Below are 21,202 nucleotides of genomic sequence, written 5' to 3'. Positions count from 1 at the left end.
GTCAGCACTCTCAAAGGACACAATGCGCTTTAAGGCAGCATTCTTCAACATGTTCGAAGCAAACCAGCAGTGGGAGGGGCCTACGAGTTGCGTTCCTTTATGCCGCCACCAGCACTTTTTCCCGAGCGTAGCGAGGAACAACCACGGTCCAGTGGCCGCGAAGGCCATTGACGGAATTAAGACTCATGAATAAGAATGCGGCACGGGGGCAACGGAGCGCTCTCCCGCTGCGCGATATCGACATGCACGCCCGCTCAGAAAATAGCCTGGCATAATTAGCTCTCACAGGACGGTGGCAGAGGCCACTCTTGAAATCCCTCGAGAGCACTTGCGGAAGAAATGCCGAGAAAATGCTGGACGCTGATTGAGAGGGGGGGGAAAAAGTGTCTATCGATCTATCATATTTGTCAACTGGAATCCAACCATTTACTGCCAATGACGTAAATATACGTCAGGTACTTTTTTCCAGCGGATATGCGTGGATGAGGTGTTTGTGAAATTTAGGTTTGTAAACCACTGTAATGACTAAAAGATCCCTGTAGATGGCAGCGTTGCATCGCATTGGTTTTGAGATCAGCAAAGTTTTTGAGGAGGAGATAAAGATTAGGCGATGAATCTCAGCTTGTCACGTCGATTATGAAAGAAAGAAATTACAACATGCTGGAAGTCGAACAAGTTTAGGCACCTCACACTTGAACAAAGTATGTATATGTATAGTACAAAGAGTATGTGTTGCAGGAGGTAGTATGCTCTAAAACTGCTGTCAGTGAATGAGCTAAACCTAAGATGGCATAGGCAAAAAAAATTTAAAATAAAATTTGCCAATTTCTTGAGTAGGAGTTGGTCAAGGCGGCTCCTTTCCAAAATAATTGACTTCCTGTTCAATCTGGCATGCCTATCTTATTGACCAACACTGGCCCCCCATGTGCTTGAGAAGTATCTGCACCATTTGCACAATTGACATTGTCCCAGATTATCGCACTAATAGTCACTTCAAACTGCATAAAAAGTTTCTGTTCCATTTGCATAATGGTCACTGGACCAGACTATAGTTCTATTTGTCATTTCAAGCTGCTCTCATTGCTAGAGGACTCAGCATCATTTTGCACAGCTGTAAAAATAATAATAATAATAATAATTGGAGCAGAATTACCACATTACGAGTAACCTTTTCTTGCTCAGTGACTGTGTTTTTATGTCTCAAAAGTATTCTCTGTCAATTGACTGTCAATTGTCGTACGAGAGCAGCTCCAACTACCGGAGACAAATTCCTGATGTGTTTTTGACATACTTGGCAAATAAAGATGATTCTGATTCTGATTCTAAGCTTGCTGACTTGCCATAAAATACTCAATTGTGATAAATAAAGATTGTGATTTTTGTTTTTTTTTTGTTTTAATTCAGCCCTTTGAGCCAGTTCCCCTTTACAATGTAACATTTGGTAGACGTCTATCACGAGTTGACGCACAAAAAAGTCTCAAGGACCTATTATGCCTGAAAAGACAAAGGAAGTCAGCTATTTTGGTTTGAAGCTGCCATTTTGGCTCATTTGCCATAAAACAAACAAAAAAACAATCATCCAGCCAGTTTCCCGAAGGACCAATTTTCAGCTGAATAGCTTTCATTAGAAATTTCATTAGAAAAATATTTCAAAAGTTTAGTGTACTCATATTAGACTAACTAGACGAGACTAAACTAAACTTTAGCTCAAATTGCTGGTACAGTTTCATAATGATGACTTTTGGCTTTTTTTTTTGTTTGGAGATTTTTCCTCATTGCTTTTTCACCAGCAAACTTTATCAAAGTGTTGAGAAAGGAGCATCAACCCAGTCGCTTTAGGCCAGAAGCGTCACGTGTGTGCTGTCAACTCCCACCTGCCAATTAAACGCAGGCAGAAGAAGAAGAAGAGGGGGGGGGGGGAAAGCAGCGGTGGAGGGGCAGGGGATGAACGAAAAGACGACGCAGTGCGAGGAAAGCAAATATCAGATGGAAGAGAAGGCAAAAAGAGGCGAGTTGGCTCCCCGCACGACGACTAACCACCTGCTCCCGACTGAATTAGCTCTTTCTTTTACACTCCGTCCCGGAGCACATAGCTAGCCTTGTCAGCTACGCTGGCTAATGTGGCTACATCTAGGCCACATGTTAGCTTTTTCGACAATGAGCGAATAACAGAAGATACGAGGAGCCATATTAAACTTCCAGTGACCAATGACAGAGGGTGAGCGAGACAACACCAAATGTAACAGAGCTGTTCGCCATTTAGACCTGCGACCTCGAGGCCCCTGGTGTCACATGACACCAGGGTCCTCGTGTACAATAGGTGCGTACGCACATAAACGTGGCGTCCGTTCTTTTTCACGGCAAAGTACAGATGGATCAAGAGTGACATGACCGTGGAAATGTGCGGTGCCTCGGGGCAACTGCATGCCTGGCGTACGCACTTTTCTGCAGCTTTTGGTGCTTTGGCGACACTTAGAGGTGATGCTGCGAAACTGTTCTCATAAATCTGCACACCAGAGACGCATGAATAATCATGCCCGGCAACATTTGATTTCAACCATGCAATTGAGAAAAGGACTGAGAATTCATTTGTCCATGAGTGTTTTTCATGAACCACGGATATTTGTAAGGACACCTATTAATTGATCAAGGCGATCATTTATGCCGCCTATTGCCCTCACAATCGCTTCGTGACTCCAGCACATGCATTGAAAAAAAAAAAAGAGTCCTTTGAATTTACTTCATTTGAACATGTACATCGGTTAAATTGACATAATTTACCCCTCTTCTCCTAAAAAAAAAACAAAAAAACCATGAGATTTCTGTCAGTGTGTGTGTGTCCTCTCAGGTGTATTACAATAATAAATTGAGGAATCAAAAAGGAGTCAAAGTCTTTGATATCCTCTTTGATATGCTTCGATTAGAATTCTAAAGATTTAGTACAAATACCACACATACAACATGAACCTTTATCTCACAGGGCTTGAGTGTAGGTTACTGTATGAACACATTTGTTCTGAGTTCTAAAAAAATATACATGGTATTAACCTTGTGGGGTGATCATAGTCAGCCACATGTCCTCCCATCACGCCTGAGAGAGCAGCGTCACCCACGATCGCAGCGATTCTCTCCTCGAACGGGTGAGGCCCTCCGCGCCGGGTTCTTCCGCCTTTTTTTTGGCCACACTTTGGCAGTGGGCAGCTGTCCTCCGCTTCCAATGTCTGACCGCGTCTTTTTTAGTTCAGCGTCTGCGCGCTATTCTGTCTCCACAGCATCGACATCCGCACACGCGCCGTCCCATTCGCTCCTCTTTCGCGTGTTGTTAACGCCGTAGGACAGCGTGCCAAAGAGGATTTTCTTGCGGGGCTCCACTTCATTGAGCAACTTCACATTCAGAAAAAAATATTTTTCTTCATTACCTTGCTCATTTTCCTTTTTTTCTGATCATGCAGAGATCGGCATCTCAGGTGCAGGGTTCATTTAAATATGATTTGCATATTCAAATGTGTCACTGATGGTGTAGTGGTGCACTCGCCTGACTTTGGTGCGGGCAGCGTGGGATCAGTTCCCACTCAGTGACGGTGTGAATGTGAGTGCGAATGGTTGTCCCTGTCTATAGACTGACTGGCGACCAGTTCAGGGTCTAGTCCGCCTTTCGCCCAAAGTCAGCTGGGATAGGCTCCAGCGCCCCGTGACCCTAACCAGGATAAGCGGTGTTGAAAATGGATGGATGGATATTCAAATATGGGCGTGGACAGGGAGGAGTCGGCGACTCCAACATGTGCGCTCATTTTCACGTTGATTGGAATGTAAGAAGGAAATGTGCTTGGATTCATGAGTACGCAGAGTTTCATACATCTGAATATTTTTGTGCGTTTCTGGATTTGAGCGTACGCCATGTTTTAGGAGGAAATCCACGCAAGTCTTTGTCCATGAGGCCCCAGGAGAGAAAATGGCTAATTGGGCCCAATTTTTAGATTTTCACCTGGGGGTTTAGTCACCTTTGTTGCCAGCAGTTTCAACATTAACAGCTGTGTGTTGAGTTAGTTTGTGAGATACTGTAGATGGTCTCTCTAAACCACGATATGATATAGGGCTGTTTTTTTGTTTTGTTTTTTTAAAGAACATCCTGATTCGATTTGATTTTGATTCTTTAGGTTGTGATTTTGATTCTTTACATTGAGATTTGATTCGATTTTCACACTTTAGGGTGCCAATTGAGATTGGATTCTTTAGCTTGGGATCCGACTTTAATTCTTAAGGTTGCGATTTGAATTTGATTATTTAGGTAGTGATTTGATTTTGACTCAAAAGGTTGCGATTTGATTAAATTTTGATACTTTATGTTGCCATTCAATTCGATTTTAATTCTTTATGTTGTGATTCAATTCAATATTGATTTAAACGGTTTGATGTTGAGTCCATAAGAAGTTGAAATACACAAATAGATTACCTGTTGACATTTTTTGAAAGTTTGTTTTAATGCCCATGTGAACATATTTGGTATGTCACTTCACATTTTTGGGCAATAAAACATCCATCCATCCATCCATCTTCTTAACCTCACGAGGGTCAGGGGCGTGCTGGAGCCTATCCCAGCTATCTTCAGGTGAGCGGCATAGTACACCCTGAACTGGTCGTCTGCATTTTATGATTTTTTTTTTTTTGCACAATAAAAACGTCTTTGTGCACATGGAGTACAAAAGCGAAAAATATGACAGTTCTGTCAAAACACTGAAAAAGCAAAGTGCATGTCAACTTCATATTTTTTTTCGCCCTAGGAAGTTGTGATGAAAATGAAAAATTCTGCCTGGCACAGCTTTAAAAAAATATATATATATACCTTACTTTGATCTATTTCCTATGTTCTGTAATTACACAGCAATCCAAACTGATCCCAAATGTCAGATTTCAAAGTTGGAGGCGCTGCCTTCACGCTGCTGCTGCTTGCTTTGGTCACATCACCATTTTGTTGTTGCTTGGTCGAACGCGGCCATACAACGTGACTCACAAGCAAAGTGCCCCCCCCCCCCCCCCACTGGCCAGGAGGTGAATTGATTTAGAGAATTCGCTGAATCAATATTGAATTATTGCAATGCATCGATTAATCGATATTTTTACTCAGCCCTTGTATGAGAAAAAATAAATCTGTACGATGAAAGAACCACTCCATCAAGACGCGAATCACATCCGCAGCAGAAACTCCAAAGAAGAGACGCCTTTACCTTTGCGACATGATCTTGTAGGCGTCTGGTAAGTAGCATCTGGTGTTCTCCATCTGCGCTGGGTCGGCGTCGCAGATCTTGTCGTCGGTGCGCCCGTAGTTGGCGCTCTCGATCATGATGACGTCGGTGCCCGGGCAGCGCAGCTCAATGGGATAGCCTTCGCACGACAGCTCCCGACGCACCACCGCCATGGGGATGGGCGCGCGGCTGAAGGCTGTGGAGGGGATGGGGTGAAAGGTCTGTGATGAAGCAGCATGTGGCTCATCTCATTCTCCATGTTCCAAGCTTGACCACTTAGCTAGCCTTGTTAGCTTAGCCGGCGAGCGCCACAGATAGTAACTGACTATGTGGATGAACGTATGGCATTTGTGGAAATAATAATGGAAGAATATAGTACCTCACACTTTGTGCAATGCTTCCTTAGCAACACTTATCTATACACACACATGCGCGCAGACGTACTGACAAAATGGTGGAAAACAAAAGGCGCTTTGTGAGGTGTTCTGACAAAAGAAACCACTCATTATGGTGTCATTTCATTTTGTTTTACTCATCAGTGAAAAAGGCAGAAAAGTGCACTCGCCATTGAAAAGACAGTGGCTTGCAAATAATTGGATTCCATTTCGGGGGTGGGGGGGGGGGGGATCAATGAAAGCCATCAATTATCTGACGCTTAATGGAAACACTTAAAAAAACTCCTTCACTGCCATTGACGGCTTTTTGAATTCAAATATCATGTTTCCCATCGTGTAAAAAGTTGGGGCAAACTTTGCTGAAAGCGCCTAACAGATAAATACATGAATGAAAGTGACCAATTCTGGTTGACTGTTGCGCTTTCTATGATGTAAGGGTTTGGCCACGCTTACGACTAGAGGCACCTCTGAGTATACTGCAGTGCACTCGTGCACCTGTGCAAAGGTAAAAATGTTGCTAGTTGTTGTCTTTGTAGGGTTATATAAATATCTCTCTCTCAATGTCACGCAGGGCAGTGACACCATACCAATGCAAAGGACGAATTTTTGATGTTGTTATATGTGTACGGTTACACAATCAGATTTCATCCACCTTCTTTGGCAAAAAAAGGGAACTTTTTCTTGTATTTCTATTTTTTTTTTTTTAGATCTATATTAGATCTATATTTTGTCACGCTTTTGTGGCCCCAAAAATATAACACAGTACAGCTCTACAGCTCTGCAAATGTCAAAATCGCAACACTTTCTGATCTGAACGCGATCATTAAAAATATATATATAGCAGGAGGCTGTCATCATTGGCACCATCAGCCGGCACTCCCCCAGCGGAAGAGTGTAGATGTCTCCGATTACCCGGTTAGTCCGCAACTGTCGTGTAATTACATCTGTGATTGATGGGCTGCGAGCGTAAGCATAGATGAACTAGTAACGTGTCAACCTAGAATGGCTGAACACCTCGGGTACCGGATCCCAGTGGAAAATCCGAGATAAATGGCGCACGTCCCCCCTAAAAAAAAGAATTTTTTTTAATCGTCCCAAGGGAGACTTGTGATTTCTTGAATAGGGATCAAGAGCTGATTCTGGGCCGATTACCCCTTAACTGAGTGGCGGGAGCAACGACATTTAAATGGCTATCATTAGTAACAAAATAGGGACCTTGTACTTCACTTTCACTTCATTTTGTCTCACACGGAAATGTGTCAAGAAGACTAAGGTCAGCCATCATATGGATTTGAAGCCAAAATGTCTGTGCGATATGAGACTGTTAAAGAAAAATTCAAATGGAATTTATGTTTTACTGCTATTCACGAATCACAAATCCACCTATTTGTATATTTTGAGTTTTCTCTGAAATGCCCTGAGGTGCTACAAAATAGCCCAAGCCCTGTCTAGTAGGAAAGTAGTACGTTGGTGTCAAGGAAGTATGTTGACATCCCGACTGAGATACAAGATTTGTATGTCGGAAATTTAGCCTGGCATGTTATGGAGCGTTTTTCATAGTTTATCACAAGACTCATAGTGATCCAAGTGGCTTTAAACAGTTTTATGTTTATCACGAGGCTCACTCTGTTCCAAGTGTTTGTAAACAACTCTATGTGCACAGGCACGTGAACACATAGGCCCTAAGTGGTGCTCAAGCACCTGCCCTTTTGCCCTGGACAAAATAAAATAAGTACCCTTTTAGCTGCCTCCCCCCCCCCCCCCCCTTCATTTATCAATATTTGAAAAAATAATAATAATACAGAATTCCCTCTCGGTTCTGCACCCCATGTGTTTTGATATTTAAAGTGCATTTATTTGAATCCTTGGGAGAATTGTGCATATGCTACCAACTTAACTTATTTTGGGATTAATCAGAGGCACTTTCAATGGTGGCAGTTGTGCGGTGATTCTCATTTAACATGAGTTTGAACGTGATAGCTCAATTCTGAGCACAGCCACCACCCTATTTATAAGAAGGTGTGTGCACTTGTGCAACCACGTTATCTCAAGTCGTCTGTTTTTTAATTGAGTTGTACAGTTTACAGGTTAACTAATAGTGGGAAAAAAAGTTTTAAAATGATTTTTGTTGGTCTCATTTTTTAATAGCACAAAAGCTATGATGTCTGTTAATGGTCACCTCCTTTGTTAATAGTCGTATTATTAACTGCGTTGATGTGTTAACAGAAATAAATACAAATGCAAGTTCAATAAATAATAATAATTACTATGTCCCAAGCAACCAAATAGTTGTATGTTTATCCTTCACCCTTACGACACTATCAATTTTCCAGCATGTTGTTGCTGTCCGATAAAAAAAGGTATAGAGTATACCTGCGTGTGCGTACGCATTGGGACGACTTCATCAAATTAATGGAAGAAAGATGGACGACAGCGGCGGGGCGGGGCAAACGAGGGAGCTGATTTGACACGTCAAACGTCCAGACGGGTCCCGCCCCCACGGCGAGTGATTCATCGGATTCGATTAGACCAATGGGAGCTCGTCACGCCCACTTCTTGGGTTTGCGGCATTATTAACCCAAGTAGCTCATTTGCAAAAGTACTTTTGAAAGAGGCATCTTTGAATCGTACGCTTTTTCAATAATGCATGAGGGATTATTTATCTCCAAGTGAGAAACAGTTCAGGCAAATTGTTCTCCCAAGTAAACGATGTTTACATTTGGCCTGGGGCAACGCGATTCTCAAAGGCTTTTACGGTGAGCACAAAATTAGCCAGCAACTCAAGTGTCAAAAGAAAGGATAGTAATACTGCATGCCAGAACAAGGCTTCTCTATGATCACAAAATAATAACTTACCTTATTTATTGAAAGCCCCTGTATGTCACAATCTGACATTATTATCATTAATTTAATGGTATTGTGCAACTATATATACTTTCTTTGGACAGCAGTGATATTGATGCTGGAAAACTGATTCTATATCGCAACAGATGACACAATACAAACGGTGGGACTAAATATTGATTTCAGAGTATTGATATTGTGTGACTTTTTTTTCCTTCTTTTTATCGAAACGGCAGCAATAGTTTATGATGGAAAATTGATTTGGGAAAACTGAGACTGTATCGCAACACATGATATGGCACTTGTGATATTTTATCAACTAGCTGTACAAGTATTGATATCACAATATGGATATTGTGCAACTGTATATGTGCTTTATAGATATTTATATGTGCTTTTCATTGGACAGCAGCAATATTTACTGCAACAAATGAACGATATAATGGGTGGAATAAATATTGACATTGCATTTTTGATTCGGTACTTTATATATATTTTACAAGTGTGCACATTTTTCTTGGACAATATTTGATACTGGAAAATTCATACGGTACCGTCAGAGATACTGATAAAATATTGACATCCCAGTATTGGTATATCAATATATCAGTATTTTCCCTCAGACAGTAGCAATATTTAATGCCGCAAAAGATGCCTTTATCGTAACATACAAGGGGTGGGACAATTATCGATCTCCAGATATCGATATATTATCGGTATTCTAGGTAACTGCACAGGCTAATGCAGACCAGAGGATGAAAATGTCTTGTGGATTTGACAGTGATTCTTGGAGGGGAAAATACATTAGTATCATAAAACGGGTAAGGCCGCGCATTGTGGGAAACATCCGCCTCAAAGCGCTCGCATTTCTGTCGACCCGCGGCGCCGCTTGACCTCGCCGTCGATACCCGTCCTCATTAAACACTGCTCGGGCCGATACCCGGCGGCGGCAGCGAATTAAACGGCATCACTCAGCTCTTTCTCAGCGGCGAGGAGATGCTAATTCATTTATCCGGGAAGATATATTCGCAAGGCGCCTATAAAACACGCAGGTGTTTAACCCCACCCTGCCCCCCACCCCCCACCCCCCTTACGTTGCTGTCAATCATCGCACCAGGCCCGCGACTTCTGACAGCAATTTGGCGATGTAACACGGTGACAACAGATGCCGCAGGTCGTGAGGGCCATTTTTTCCCCACACTTAATATCAAGCCGGTATTGATTTTGCATCCATTATAGAAGGGCATAAACACAGAAGGGATTTGTAAGCCGCGTGCCAAATGGAGGTGTTATTGGGAAGTGGGATTTTAATGTACAAGACTATTTCTTCAAAGAGGGCCTTGAATAAACGCCTCGCTCAAATAGACGCCTACCTTTTCCCATCAGGAAAGAACACAAATCTAGGTCATGAGGTGTGTGTGTGTGTGTGGGAGAGGGTCAGTAATGGGGGTGGTCATGAGTGGGGGTTGTCATGTAGAGGTTGGTTATTTGGGCGCTGGTCATGAGGGGGATTTTGCATTTTTTTCCGGTTCTTTTGTTGATAACCTAATGAAAGAAGTCCAAGATCCGGCCGAGAATAAGTTCAGTTTTGTATTAGGGGGAGTTAGAATTCCTACACAAGAGGTTTAAAGTGCACTGGAGATCATTCAATAAGTCTCTTCAGATGATCTGCCCTCTTCCGGAATTTGTCTTCCTTTATCTGTGTCTCACTCTGCCCACAAAGTTTGGGGAATTCCATCTGTTACGGCCCTGACCTGAGGTGTTGTTATAAAATGGTTCATAATCTTACAGCCAAAAACAGCAGCACATACGAGGGGGGTCCCGATACAATCTTTGAGATTGGATATCGGATCGATGTCAGCAAAAAAAAAAAAAAAAAAAAAAAAAAAAAAAGATCGAATCGGATCGGACTGGATCTAAAATCTTCGATTTTACCACTCATATACAAGTTTATTCCATCTCCGCTCCAGCACTTCCATCCAGCAGCGGCCAATGGCATGCAGAGGCAGACGCTCTAACCAGTCCTCTACCGTGCCGTATTCTTCAAACTGTGAAAAACAAGTTATAAGAACAATATTCGATCGTGACTTCTCATTGCGTGCACCACACTGCCCCTCCGAGGTCAAGACGTGCACAGCAGTTACTTTATGTAACCCATTGGTTAATAATAAATGGGTCAGATTTTCGTCATATCTACTGTTGCTGATTATTCTCTGTTTCAGTAATATCACTTCATAAGGGCCTTTTCTAACATTCCATACTACAAAATAAGCTAATTATGTATGATTATTGCTGAAATCGGATCGGAGTGATATCGGTATTGGCCAAAACACAAGGTTGCAATATTGGTATCAGATCCGAAGTGACATTGTTGGCTCGGGATCCCGAGTACCTCCCATAAATCTCTCAAAGATAGAAAATATACATCGGCGTGGTTTTACGGCAGCACAACACTCCAAACGTCCCGGGAAAAACATCAAAGGAACTCATAATACGGCTCAGCATTTGTATTTGTTGGGAGCCCTCAGGGCTTGGGGGGAATCCATAATGATAATCCCCGAAAATATTTCAAGACTTTTCTGAGCGAACGGATCAATTGAAGCAGGACCCGGGATTAAAGTGAATTGTCGTCAAGAAGGGAGCGTCCTCAAAGTGACACGTCTTCAAGGACAAACTGTCGCTGGCTATACAAAACCGGACTATCCCCCCCCCGCCTTCTGCCGCTTTGTGTGGCCTTCGCCGCGACATTTATTACATCAGCATGCGGATTTTAGCATATGATAAATCCATCCTGCCCTGGGTGAATTGCACGCCTGTCGTGGCAATATTTTCTTTAATAATGCCATTAAATGCTGGCCGATGGCTTTATACCGTGCGATGGAGAGAAGTTGTACGCTCTTTGTTTACGTTTCTGACGCGCGATACCATTGGCGTGAATGCTTGTCTCTCAGTATTGGCAATATATGTTGTGACGCGTCATACGTAACCTTAGTGCGATCGCCCGTCTCTCAGCAATTGTAAATTGTGTGATACTCAATCACATTAGTAGGTAATTATTCATATTAATAGTTATGCTTGTCTCTCGGCATATACATTGTTTGAGGCACAATACCATGTCTCTCAGCATTCACAATTACTGTGAATGCTTGTGAATAATACAATACACAATACATTTGTAACACTCTATAAGCAGTGTTTCTCAAAGTGTGGTACAAGTACCACAACGTGTCGTGGCACACAAGCGCCCTTTAGTGGTATGTGAAAGAATTAACAAATTAAACACAAATAACATTTTTGGAATGTTGAAATCCAATCTGACATATTCAAATCACGAACAGGTCACTTGTAACTTTTCAAGCACAGTACATTGTTTAAATACAGTTCAGTTGTATTTAACTTTTAAGCACAATATAATACATTCGCATGAAAACTTTCAGTGCTTTTTGTTTCTCAGCATTTATTGGAGTAGATATTCAAATAGAATCATTATTTAAGTACAGTTGTTTTTCACTGGCAATTAACACGCATGCTGGTCTATCAGCACACTCCGCCTTTGTCAGCCTCCGCCGCCGCATTCAGATGCAAATATAATGTGGCGCTGCAAAATGAATGAGTGGCACATGCGGTGCGCGTAGTTGCAGCGCTCGGAGAGTCACCTGCTTGTCACAACACAAAGCCGCACGCCTCACCGGGCTCACCTCGCAATTCTGTGCACCCAGCCCTCCTCCCCCGCCTTTCGAAGAGCGGCGCGCGGATAAATCATTTGTTTAATTAATTTAGTAAAGTAGGCAAATCCAAGGACGCCATTGAGCGGATGGAAGGTGGAATTAAGTGGATTGCGGCTCCAGCTGTGACCACATACGCCGGAGTGTAAAGTAGAAATATGGGCTAACTGGATGTGAAAATAACCACCGGTTGCCACGGTGACCCCAGATCACCTGCTTGACAACTAACTGCGCGAGCGTACAAGCGAACAGCACTGAACTGAGAACTGAACTCCAACGGAGGAGGAGAATAAAAATGACACGAAACTTTTGGTCCTTTTTACTGTAAATTGTTCATGATGTTCTCAGCGTTTACAAAATACATTTTTGCCGCTTAATATACGTTACATTGGTGTAATTGCTTGTCTCACATTGCCCCGTGTGACACCCAATAACATTAGTGCAATCACTGGCCTCTCAGCATTGGCCATTCATGTGAAATGTTGGTCTCTCAGCATTCTCACGCACATTTTTAACGCTCGGTGGCATGAGTTGAAATTCTTGTCTATCAGGGTATAGCGATATTTTGGGATGCCCAATAGCATTAGTGTGAATATTGGTCTCTCAGCGTTCACAATTCATGCGGATACTCCTCTCTCAGCATTCACACCACATTTTGGACGTTCAAAAACATTAGCGAGAATGCTTGATTCTCAGCATTCTCACGATACATTTTTCACGCTTAATGCGTGTCTGCCTTCACAATTGCTGTCAATGCTTATCTCTCAGCATTCGCAGAATAAATCTTTTGAGACACAATACCATTCGCGTGATTGACAGCCTCTCTGCAGTCACAATCATTGTGAATGAGAGTCTCTCAGCATTACAGTTTTGACTATTATATTGATTTACCATTGCTGGCAAGCTGGAATATTGTTGGAGTGACGCGATGGCTTTGAATTCATTCTTATGTTCCTCGTATCGCAAGAGTCAAGGTTTTTGTCTTGAGCGCAGGAACCAATAGGGGGCGCTAACAACTGAAGGACTTGCTCCTTTTATGAGCCCTCCGTCTCCGATTGCCCGAGGCCGTACTAAGCGGAAAGAATATCAAATCCATCCTGGAGCCTTTTACATGCGCGGGGAGCACATGATTAATGTGCCTGCTTTTTGCCGCATTGATTTTTCTATTGTTATTCACTGTGACCAAAAACAATGCCGTGGTGGGGGCTTTAGTTATGTGCGTCTCAACCAGGTGACAACAATCATTTGGGTTTTGTTTTTTTTCCTCTCGTTCCTGCCAGACTGATGTTGCAAGCCCCAAACCCAAACCCTAAACCATGGCCTAGTACTCGCCCCAGTGCACGTTCATTCTTGCGAACAAAAAGGGGACTAGAGATCCCAAAGTAGGCCAGCATTCTCCAGGGTACGCCTCTCAGGGGAAATGTCAAGGTAGAGAAATTCCCTCTCCGGCTGCACATCTGCCCCATCATAAAAATACACATACAGTACTTGTCTCTCAGCAGTAAGACAATAGATTATGACACAAAAAATGTTTTTGCCAAAATAACAGTGGGAATTGCTTGTCTCATCATCATAAAACTGTTTTTGACACAAAATGGTATGCTTGTCTCTCAGCATTCACATGATACAGTTTTGACACAATATACCACGAGTGCAAAAGTTTGTTCCTCAGCATTCAATCTAGATTTTTGACACAAAATAAACATGGGAATGCTTCCTCACAATCTTTTACACACAACCACAATGTGAATGCTTGTTTTTCAGCATTCTGACTATTTTTTATTTTTTTTTGTCCAAAATAACAGCAGCAATGTTTGTCTTTTAACATCCACACTTAGTATAACAGGATTTGAACGTACCCAGAGCGGCTGGAGCAAAGAGGCTGGCGAGGACTAGCAGGCGTGCGGTCCACATGGCCTCCCCCTCTTACCGCTCGCTGCTAACGCTGGAGTTCAGCACTCAGGCCTTCAGGTCGGAAAGCAGAGTGTGCTTGTTCTGCTTTGGCGCCACCCACACCGCTACCCGCTGATGTCCGAAGCCTCCTAAGGAGAAAGAAACAATTGCATCTAAAATGGACTCTGCGTATGTTCCTTTAAGTACACAGGGTTACGTTATGATTTGGGTTGACAGTGAGAGCTAGTTTTAGAGTTGTGATGGAGTTCAGTATCAGGGTAGGTCAAAGGGCAGAACCCTCTCATCCTTCTCACCCTAATCCTCATTGTTAGATTAAGGTTTGGGTTGGGGTTCAGGTTATGGTGTAGAATTGGGGTTAGGTGTTGGATTAGGGTTGGGGTTTGGTGTTAGGGTAGGTAAGGGTTATGTTAGGGTTTAGATTCAGGTTGGGTTTGGGTTAAGATAGGGTTTGACATTAAGAGTCATGAAGGGTTTTATGCATACTTTCAATTTCAGTGAGCACTCGACGTACAGTACATGTATATGTTTCTATATTTATACAACGATGAGGATATGATGGTTGATTGTCTCTGATCTGTTGAGCTAGCCCCCATCAGTGGGATATAGCATGATCGCTAATGATTAGGCCTTCTATTATCCACGAGCAGACATAATCTGATGCAAAACCATAATCCCTGCTAAGTGATGCAAAGCATAGAAAGGCACACCCAATCCCACTGCACTGACTATTTAAAAGAGACTGTTTTTCAAATTATGGTGGGGGTTGTATTATTTGGCCGTGGGTTCCCCGACCCCCTGCTTGATACAAGCTATGTTGGGGCAATGATTGCGCTGGCATGTAACCATTTTATAATCCTAATCCTGACGACTCCCACAATCCGAGATTAGTGTAATCAGATTGTTTATGATGGAGATAATAAAAGGGTTTACGTGGAGGCCAGCTATCATGAGTCCAAGGTGCAACACTTCAACCTGCACTGGTTCGACCATTGGAAGAGGCGCTTTGTCAAGGATTTGTGCAACTCCATTTCAGAAACAGTAGGGAATATCAGTCGTGGTGAGCAAATAGCTAGGTAGGGCTACAATAAGCAGGTTTAGGGTGAGTGTCAGGGGGGTTACAGGTTTTGGGTATAGGAATAATGTTCTTTTTAAATCGCAAGAACATGCAAAGCAAAACATCCGCTGAGAAATGCCACTAAAAGAAGACGAGACTATCACAGTAGTTAATTTGCTCCCGAAATAAATGAAAACAAGTACAGGAAGTGGCACCCGCCACCAAGTGAGCGCATCATAAAATACATATTTATGAGAACAGCTTGCACGAGGTTTAAAAAAAAAACAAAAAAAAAAAAACAAGATAGTAGTCTAGCAACGCCAGTTTGTCTTGTATTCCAGAAGGAGCCTCGTGTGATACATTACGGCACTGACGTTTCAAGGGTACCTCAATTGAGGGGGATTTAAGATAACTCCCTTAGGTATCACGGCCAACGTTTAGCAAGTCCAGTGACGGCTCTACTGTGCAACATCAAGGAGACTTCTCTATGACATTTCACTATTTTGGCAAAGTCACTTTTTTATCATTTCTAATGTACATTGTTTTATGAGTTCATTGCTGTGAAACCGGGTAATTCTGTCTATCCCATTGCTCCAGAGTTACCTAAACCTTTGAAACCTGTTCAAACAAGGCCTGATATTTGAACCCCGCCCCCTTCAGGTTTTTACATTCAACACAAGACAATCGAACCCTGATAGATTAATTGTTCTGGAACAGGGTGAATGTGACATTTGGCCATGGCTCGAAAGGCACTTAGTTGGACCACTCGAAGCCTGATTAGGTTGAGCAAGTCCAGATCATAACACTGTCCCCCTAAGTTTGTACAGTAGCATCTAGATAGTCCTATACTTAATTAGCCCTTATTCTGGAACAGGATAAATTTGGCTATTTTCCACGACTCCAGAGTCCCTTAGATGGACTAGTTGAAACCTGATCAGTTCAGGCAAGTCCAGCTCATAGAACTGCCCCCTTCAGGTTTGTAAAGTAGGAAGTAGACACTTGGATTATCCCTTGCCCTGGAACTGGTTAAAATGGCTTTTGTAATTGCTCCAGAGTCACTTAGATGGACGAGTTAAAACCTGACCAGTTCAAGCAAGTCCAGATCTTTTAACATTTTTGTTCAGGTTTGAATGGGCTCGATAAGCAATTCCTACCCTTTTTGGCTTATTGCTCTGGAACATTGCTCCAGATATACGAGACACGAGACATTCTCAACCTTGACTATTCCTAATCAGACTTTAAACAATAACAAATGAATTAAACAAAGCCTGCTGAGTCCTTTTGGTTTCTAGCCATGAGAGGTGGCTTTTCTGCCGAGGGGAACATCCGAAATGCTGCCCCCGCAAAATATAAGAAAGGAGTGTTTTACATACTTTTTTTTTTTTGCATACACTTTTCATATTTAAATACACAACTACAAATGTACATGTGAGCCACCGTGCCCTTCGCGTGACACAAATGTTCTGTGGACGCAGTTTCCGGAGCTGAAAGACACACGAGCGCTTTCATTCCATGCCAAAGCCACGCCACAACAATACCGAAGCCTTTCGACTCACACCCTCCTAACATGTTGTAATGAAGTGGGATCATGTTCCAATGCTGGATGCCTATCTTGCATGGGTGGGCTATCGCAGGAGCTAGGACAGCCACGTCCGTTTATGCAAATGAGGTGTATAATGAATGTTAATCTGTGGCGGCACTCTCGCAGGGTTTGATTGATGAGCGCTCGCTAAGGGACATCTTCGGCGGTTGGTGATTAAAACCAAGACGGTCAGATTTGGGATTTTGTTGGGGGGCTCGACACGTCACATTTTGGGGATTTTTGTACAGTGAACCCTCGCTATTCGGGGATGTTCAGGACCAAGACCTGGCGCAAATAGCAAAACCGTGTCATCCTCCCAAAAAAGGAAGGGTAATGCTGAAATGATATTAAACTGTTTTGGGATTACTCTGGCGTCAACCCCGATAATTGTAGTTACTGACTATATTGGAAAGTTGAAGATGAATAGACTTTGACATCCCTGAGGCTTTTGACAAAGTGTGCAGCAAGGCATCCACTCGCTGAATTGGCTCCCCGCGAGGGACCCCGACACGGCCAGCCACTGACAGGCAGATAATAGCGCTAACTTTAGCCCACGCGCTCAATGACTGGTCCTTCATGATCATCAGCTTCTTGAGTGTGACTGATGGCTCGGCTTAAGTAGTGGGACCGCCCAAACCCCCGCCCCCAACCCAACCCTCCTTTGCTGAACACAACCTGACCCATGAGAGGAAATGACACGTAGAAAATGACAATATGCACAGTTGTCTCAAGGTGGGCCTGGTCACCACGGCAACGCTTATTTGGCTGCCATTTATCACGCAACGGAAGCAATTGGCATGCTCTCCCCACAACTGAGTTGTTTGGGTATGTTAAGATTGTAGAACCAACGTGATTTAAATGCGTATGGATTTCAGCATCAATATATTGCCCTGCGGCGGCACGGTGGACGATTGATTAGAGCGTCTGCCTCAAAGTTCTGAGGACCGGAGTTCAATCCCCGGCCCCGCCCGTGTGGAGTTTGCATGTTCTCCCCGTGCCTGCGTAGGTTTTCTCCGGGCACTCCGGTTTCCTCCCACATCCCAAAAACATGCATGCTAGGTTAATTGAAGACACTAAATTGCCCGTAGGTGTGAATGTGAGAGCAAATAGTTGTTTGTTTCTATGTGCCCTGCGGTTGGCTGGCAACCAGTTCAGGGTGTAGCTGGGATAGGCTCCAACGCTCCCGCGACCCTAGTGAGGAGAAGCGGGTCAGAAAATGGATGAGTGGATATATTGCCTTGCTGTTGTGCCGACGGAAGCGGGTTTTAACCGGATATGGGTCGGCGGCATCGGCGGGGTTATTGGTATGATTGATGTGCAGCTTGCTGAAACATGACGTAATTCTTGAGGCACGGTGAAATTGGGCAGCATGATAGGAGAGATGAAACCAGAATGGACTAACAAACCGGTCTTCGCTCTGAACCGGGGTGAATTTGGCCTTTTTTAATTGCCCCAGAGTCACTTAGACAAGACCACTTAAAACCTGACAAGCAAGTCCCGATCAGAACACTGCACAGCAAAAGATTCAAACGGTTCGACATGAGAATTATCTTTCTCCTCTGGAACAGCGTGAATTCGGTCATCTTACCATTGCTCCAGAGTCACAAAGACGGACCACTTGGAACGTGACAATCCCGTCGAGATCATAACATTGCCCACCCCTCCAAAGACTCACTCCGTCACTCTGCCTAGCCCATTACTTTGCAACAGGGTAAATTTGGCCTTTTTCCGTTGCACTAAAGTTACTAGACGGGCCACTTGGAACCTGACAAGCAAGTTTAGCTCATAGCACTGCCTTACCAAAGGTTCTTAAAGTAAAAACTAGGCAGTTTTCCTCAGTTATCTCTCAGATCTGGAACATTGTAAAATTCAGCCATTTCTCAGTCACTCCAGAGTCACTTAAAAGCAACAAAAGGCTCCTTCGCCGTTTCCAAAGTTGACTTTTACACTAGATTCCTTTGTAGGCCTATTTGTATTTGACTTCAGATCTCAATTTCCTCCTGACTAACACCGCATGCATAATTTTCCACTTCATTCCCAGACAGATTTGAGGAGGAGGAAAAAGCCACGGCACACACAACAGACACACAAACATCAATTTCAGCTCGCCGTCTGCTTCTGTGCTACTCCAATGTCAGTAGCGCTGATCCCAACAGCGCATTGCTTTTCAATGTCGTTATCTGAATCCATGCACAAAATCTAATGAAATCTTTAAAACAGGAATTGCACAGCATCCTCAGCCAGGCGATACTCTCAATTCAAAAGTAATTACCATGTTAATACCACCATCTGCTCTCTGTGACTGTTTTTTTTAGACCAAAACAATATAGAAATAAACCATAAAGAACACATTTCAATGGCATTTCTCAAAGCCACACACCCTTTCAACACCCCGGATAGATATGGCGCACCACCTCTCTCAGGCATACACCTTCAAAACAAAGCCCATTCGGAGTCAACGCAGGCCTTAAGATGCAGCTCCTGAAATCCCATGACTCTGGTTTAAGAGAAAATAAACATCACGCACTAACTCTCCGCTGCCCTGCCCGACCCTGAAAAAAAAAATCAAAACAAAGCACATTTTGGACTGATGTCTTCCTTAATCACGCGGACGTGATCAAAACACACACAACATGCAACCCACCCTTAGGGGGTGCGGACTACACTGTTTGGGGATGAACCATTTGCATTCTCGTTATGTCCCGTTATCATTTTCTCAGCTTTTTTGTCAGACATCATCGGTGTTCCCATGTTTTACTGCTGATCACTGAAGAAGGGAAAAAGCAAGAAACAAACTTTCTTATTTTTGCTAAAAGAAGAGAGTCTACTCGGAGCTTATACTGTCACAGAACACAATATTTTGTGCGTCTTCAGACATCAGTCAAAGTGCTCTAAAACGGCTGGCAATACGAGGAGCTCTGCTTTGAAAACGGCCACCAGTCAATGAATTATGATTAAAAAAAATCCCCTTCGACACCGGACAGTGATGGCACACAACCGCAAATAAAGTCCCCAGTGGACCACTGTCCCCACTTCATTCAACCTTTAAGCTGCACCTTCTGCAATCTCATGGTTTGAGGTGTGGAGATGGCGCGCCCCTATCCCAGCCTGAAAAACATCAAATCAACCCATTTCTGAAGCCTTCCTTGTACCTAGCACTTCTCCCAAAGGCTTTCTTCAAGAAAATGCACAAAGATAATCATCTTTAATGGAGGGGGGACCGTTTGTTTTTTTCCCCACCCAAGCCACAGCGCCGAGGCGCCTGCCAAGCGAGTGTGTGTCGAGCGCTCGCTGCAGTCAGGCGGTGGGGTCTGGCAGTCCTCAGACGAGAAGTGAATGGAGTTTGATTGGTCTGGGCAAACATCCTCATGGGGGGGGGGGGACGTCTCGGAACAAAGAGAGCAATACACGCCTCTCTTGTCAAGGCAAATGCTCTCAGGGCTGCAGGGGGGGAGAGGAAAAAAAAAAAAAAAAAAAAAAAAAAACAGAATCACCGCCGCCGGTCTCGAGGTGCCTGATCTTACTGAGACCTCAAACACCCGATGATAGATCACTTTGCTCCTTGAATTCCAAGCAAGTCTTTTTTTTTTTTTTTCTGTCAACCGGGGTATTTTATATTTACTGGAAGCAGGACAGAGGTATTTTTCAGTTTTTTCCCCTTCTTTTTTTTGTATACAGTAGCACTGTTATGTAATCAAAGCACCAGTTAAATTAGGAGAAATTAATATTTTGTTTTTTTGTTTTTTTTACATCCAGGAAGTAAAACATGTATTATGTTTATTGTGCCAGTATTTAAAGGGGATAAATGACTGCGGACTCTATTCATTTATTAGATTTTTTTTTAATTAAAAAAAGTCAAAGCGAAAATGCAAATAATTAATTTAAAAAGTTTATGTTTTGATTTATTTATTTTGGGAGTGTTTCTTGTGCCACAATTCAATAAATTGAAATAAATAATTACACTGACAGAAATATAACAGAAATATGGAGGTTTTTTTTTTTTTTTTTTTTTTTGGTGCCAAAATTTAACGAATTAAATGAATCAGCATACATTTCAATGACTTTACTTTTTATTGAATACAAATGACTCGGCAGAAGAGACTTCGTAAAAACACTGCGCCGTAATCTAAAGATGCGCTGGCCCCAGGCTTAAAGAGAAAGAGCCGAATTAGGCCCTTCTGTTCCAGTCGCCGCCATTAAAAATGCACAACATGGATCGGAGTGAAGGATTTGGATTGATACAAACGAGGGCTGAGGGATTAGACTGGAAAGAATAAAACATGTAATCTTGTACGTTAGGGGGATATACGACGCACCACGGCGCATTTTATTCCACGCCGAGTGGAGCGTTCACCATTGCGGTTCCTCGGTCCAAGTCCGTAATTGCACTCTGGTGCAGCGCTACCCGTCCACTTGTGCCGCAAACAACTGTTGGGCCCGCTCGG

At 43.1% G+C, this 21,202-nt stretch overlaps 1 protein-coding gene across 1 annotated transcript in view; it reads right to left on the bottom strand.

Moving 5' to 3' along the window:
• The window catches only part of LOC133397801 (adhesion G protein-coupled receptor L3-like), a 125,771-nt gene that overhangs the window by 74,933 nt on the left and 29,636 nt on the right, over positions 1–21,202 (bottom strand). Inside the window, exons 5-6 of the mRNA XM_061669113.1 lie at positions 14,067–14,249; positions 5,226–5,439 (exon numbers count right to left, since the gene is read on the bottom strand). Of these exons, the coding sequence (XP_061525097.1) occupies positions 5,226–5,439; positions 14,067–14,121 (269 nt within the window). The 5' untranslated portion in view covers positions 14,122–14,249. The remainder of the gene's footprint in view (positions 1–5,225; positions 5,440–14,066; positions 14,250–21,202) is intronic.

Source organism: Phycodurus eques, chromosome 23, assembly GCF_024500275.1.
Source record: "Phycodurus eques isolate BA_2022a chromosome 23, UOR_Pequ_1.1, whole genome shotgun sequence".
Lineage (NCBI taxonomy): Eukaryota > Metazoa > Chordata > Actinopteri > Syngnathiformes > Syngnathidae > Phycodurus > Phycodurus eques.
The sequence above is the reverse complement of the archived record's forward strand: the minus strand, read 5'-3'. Positions and strand labels throughout refer to the sequence as shown.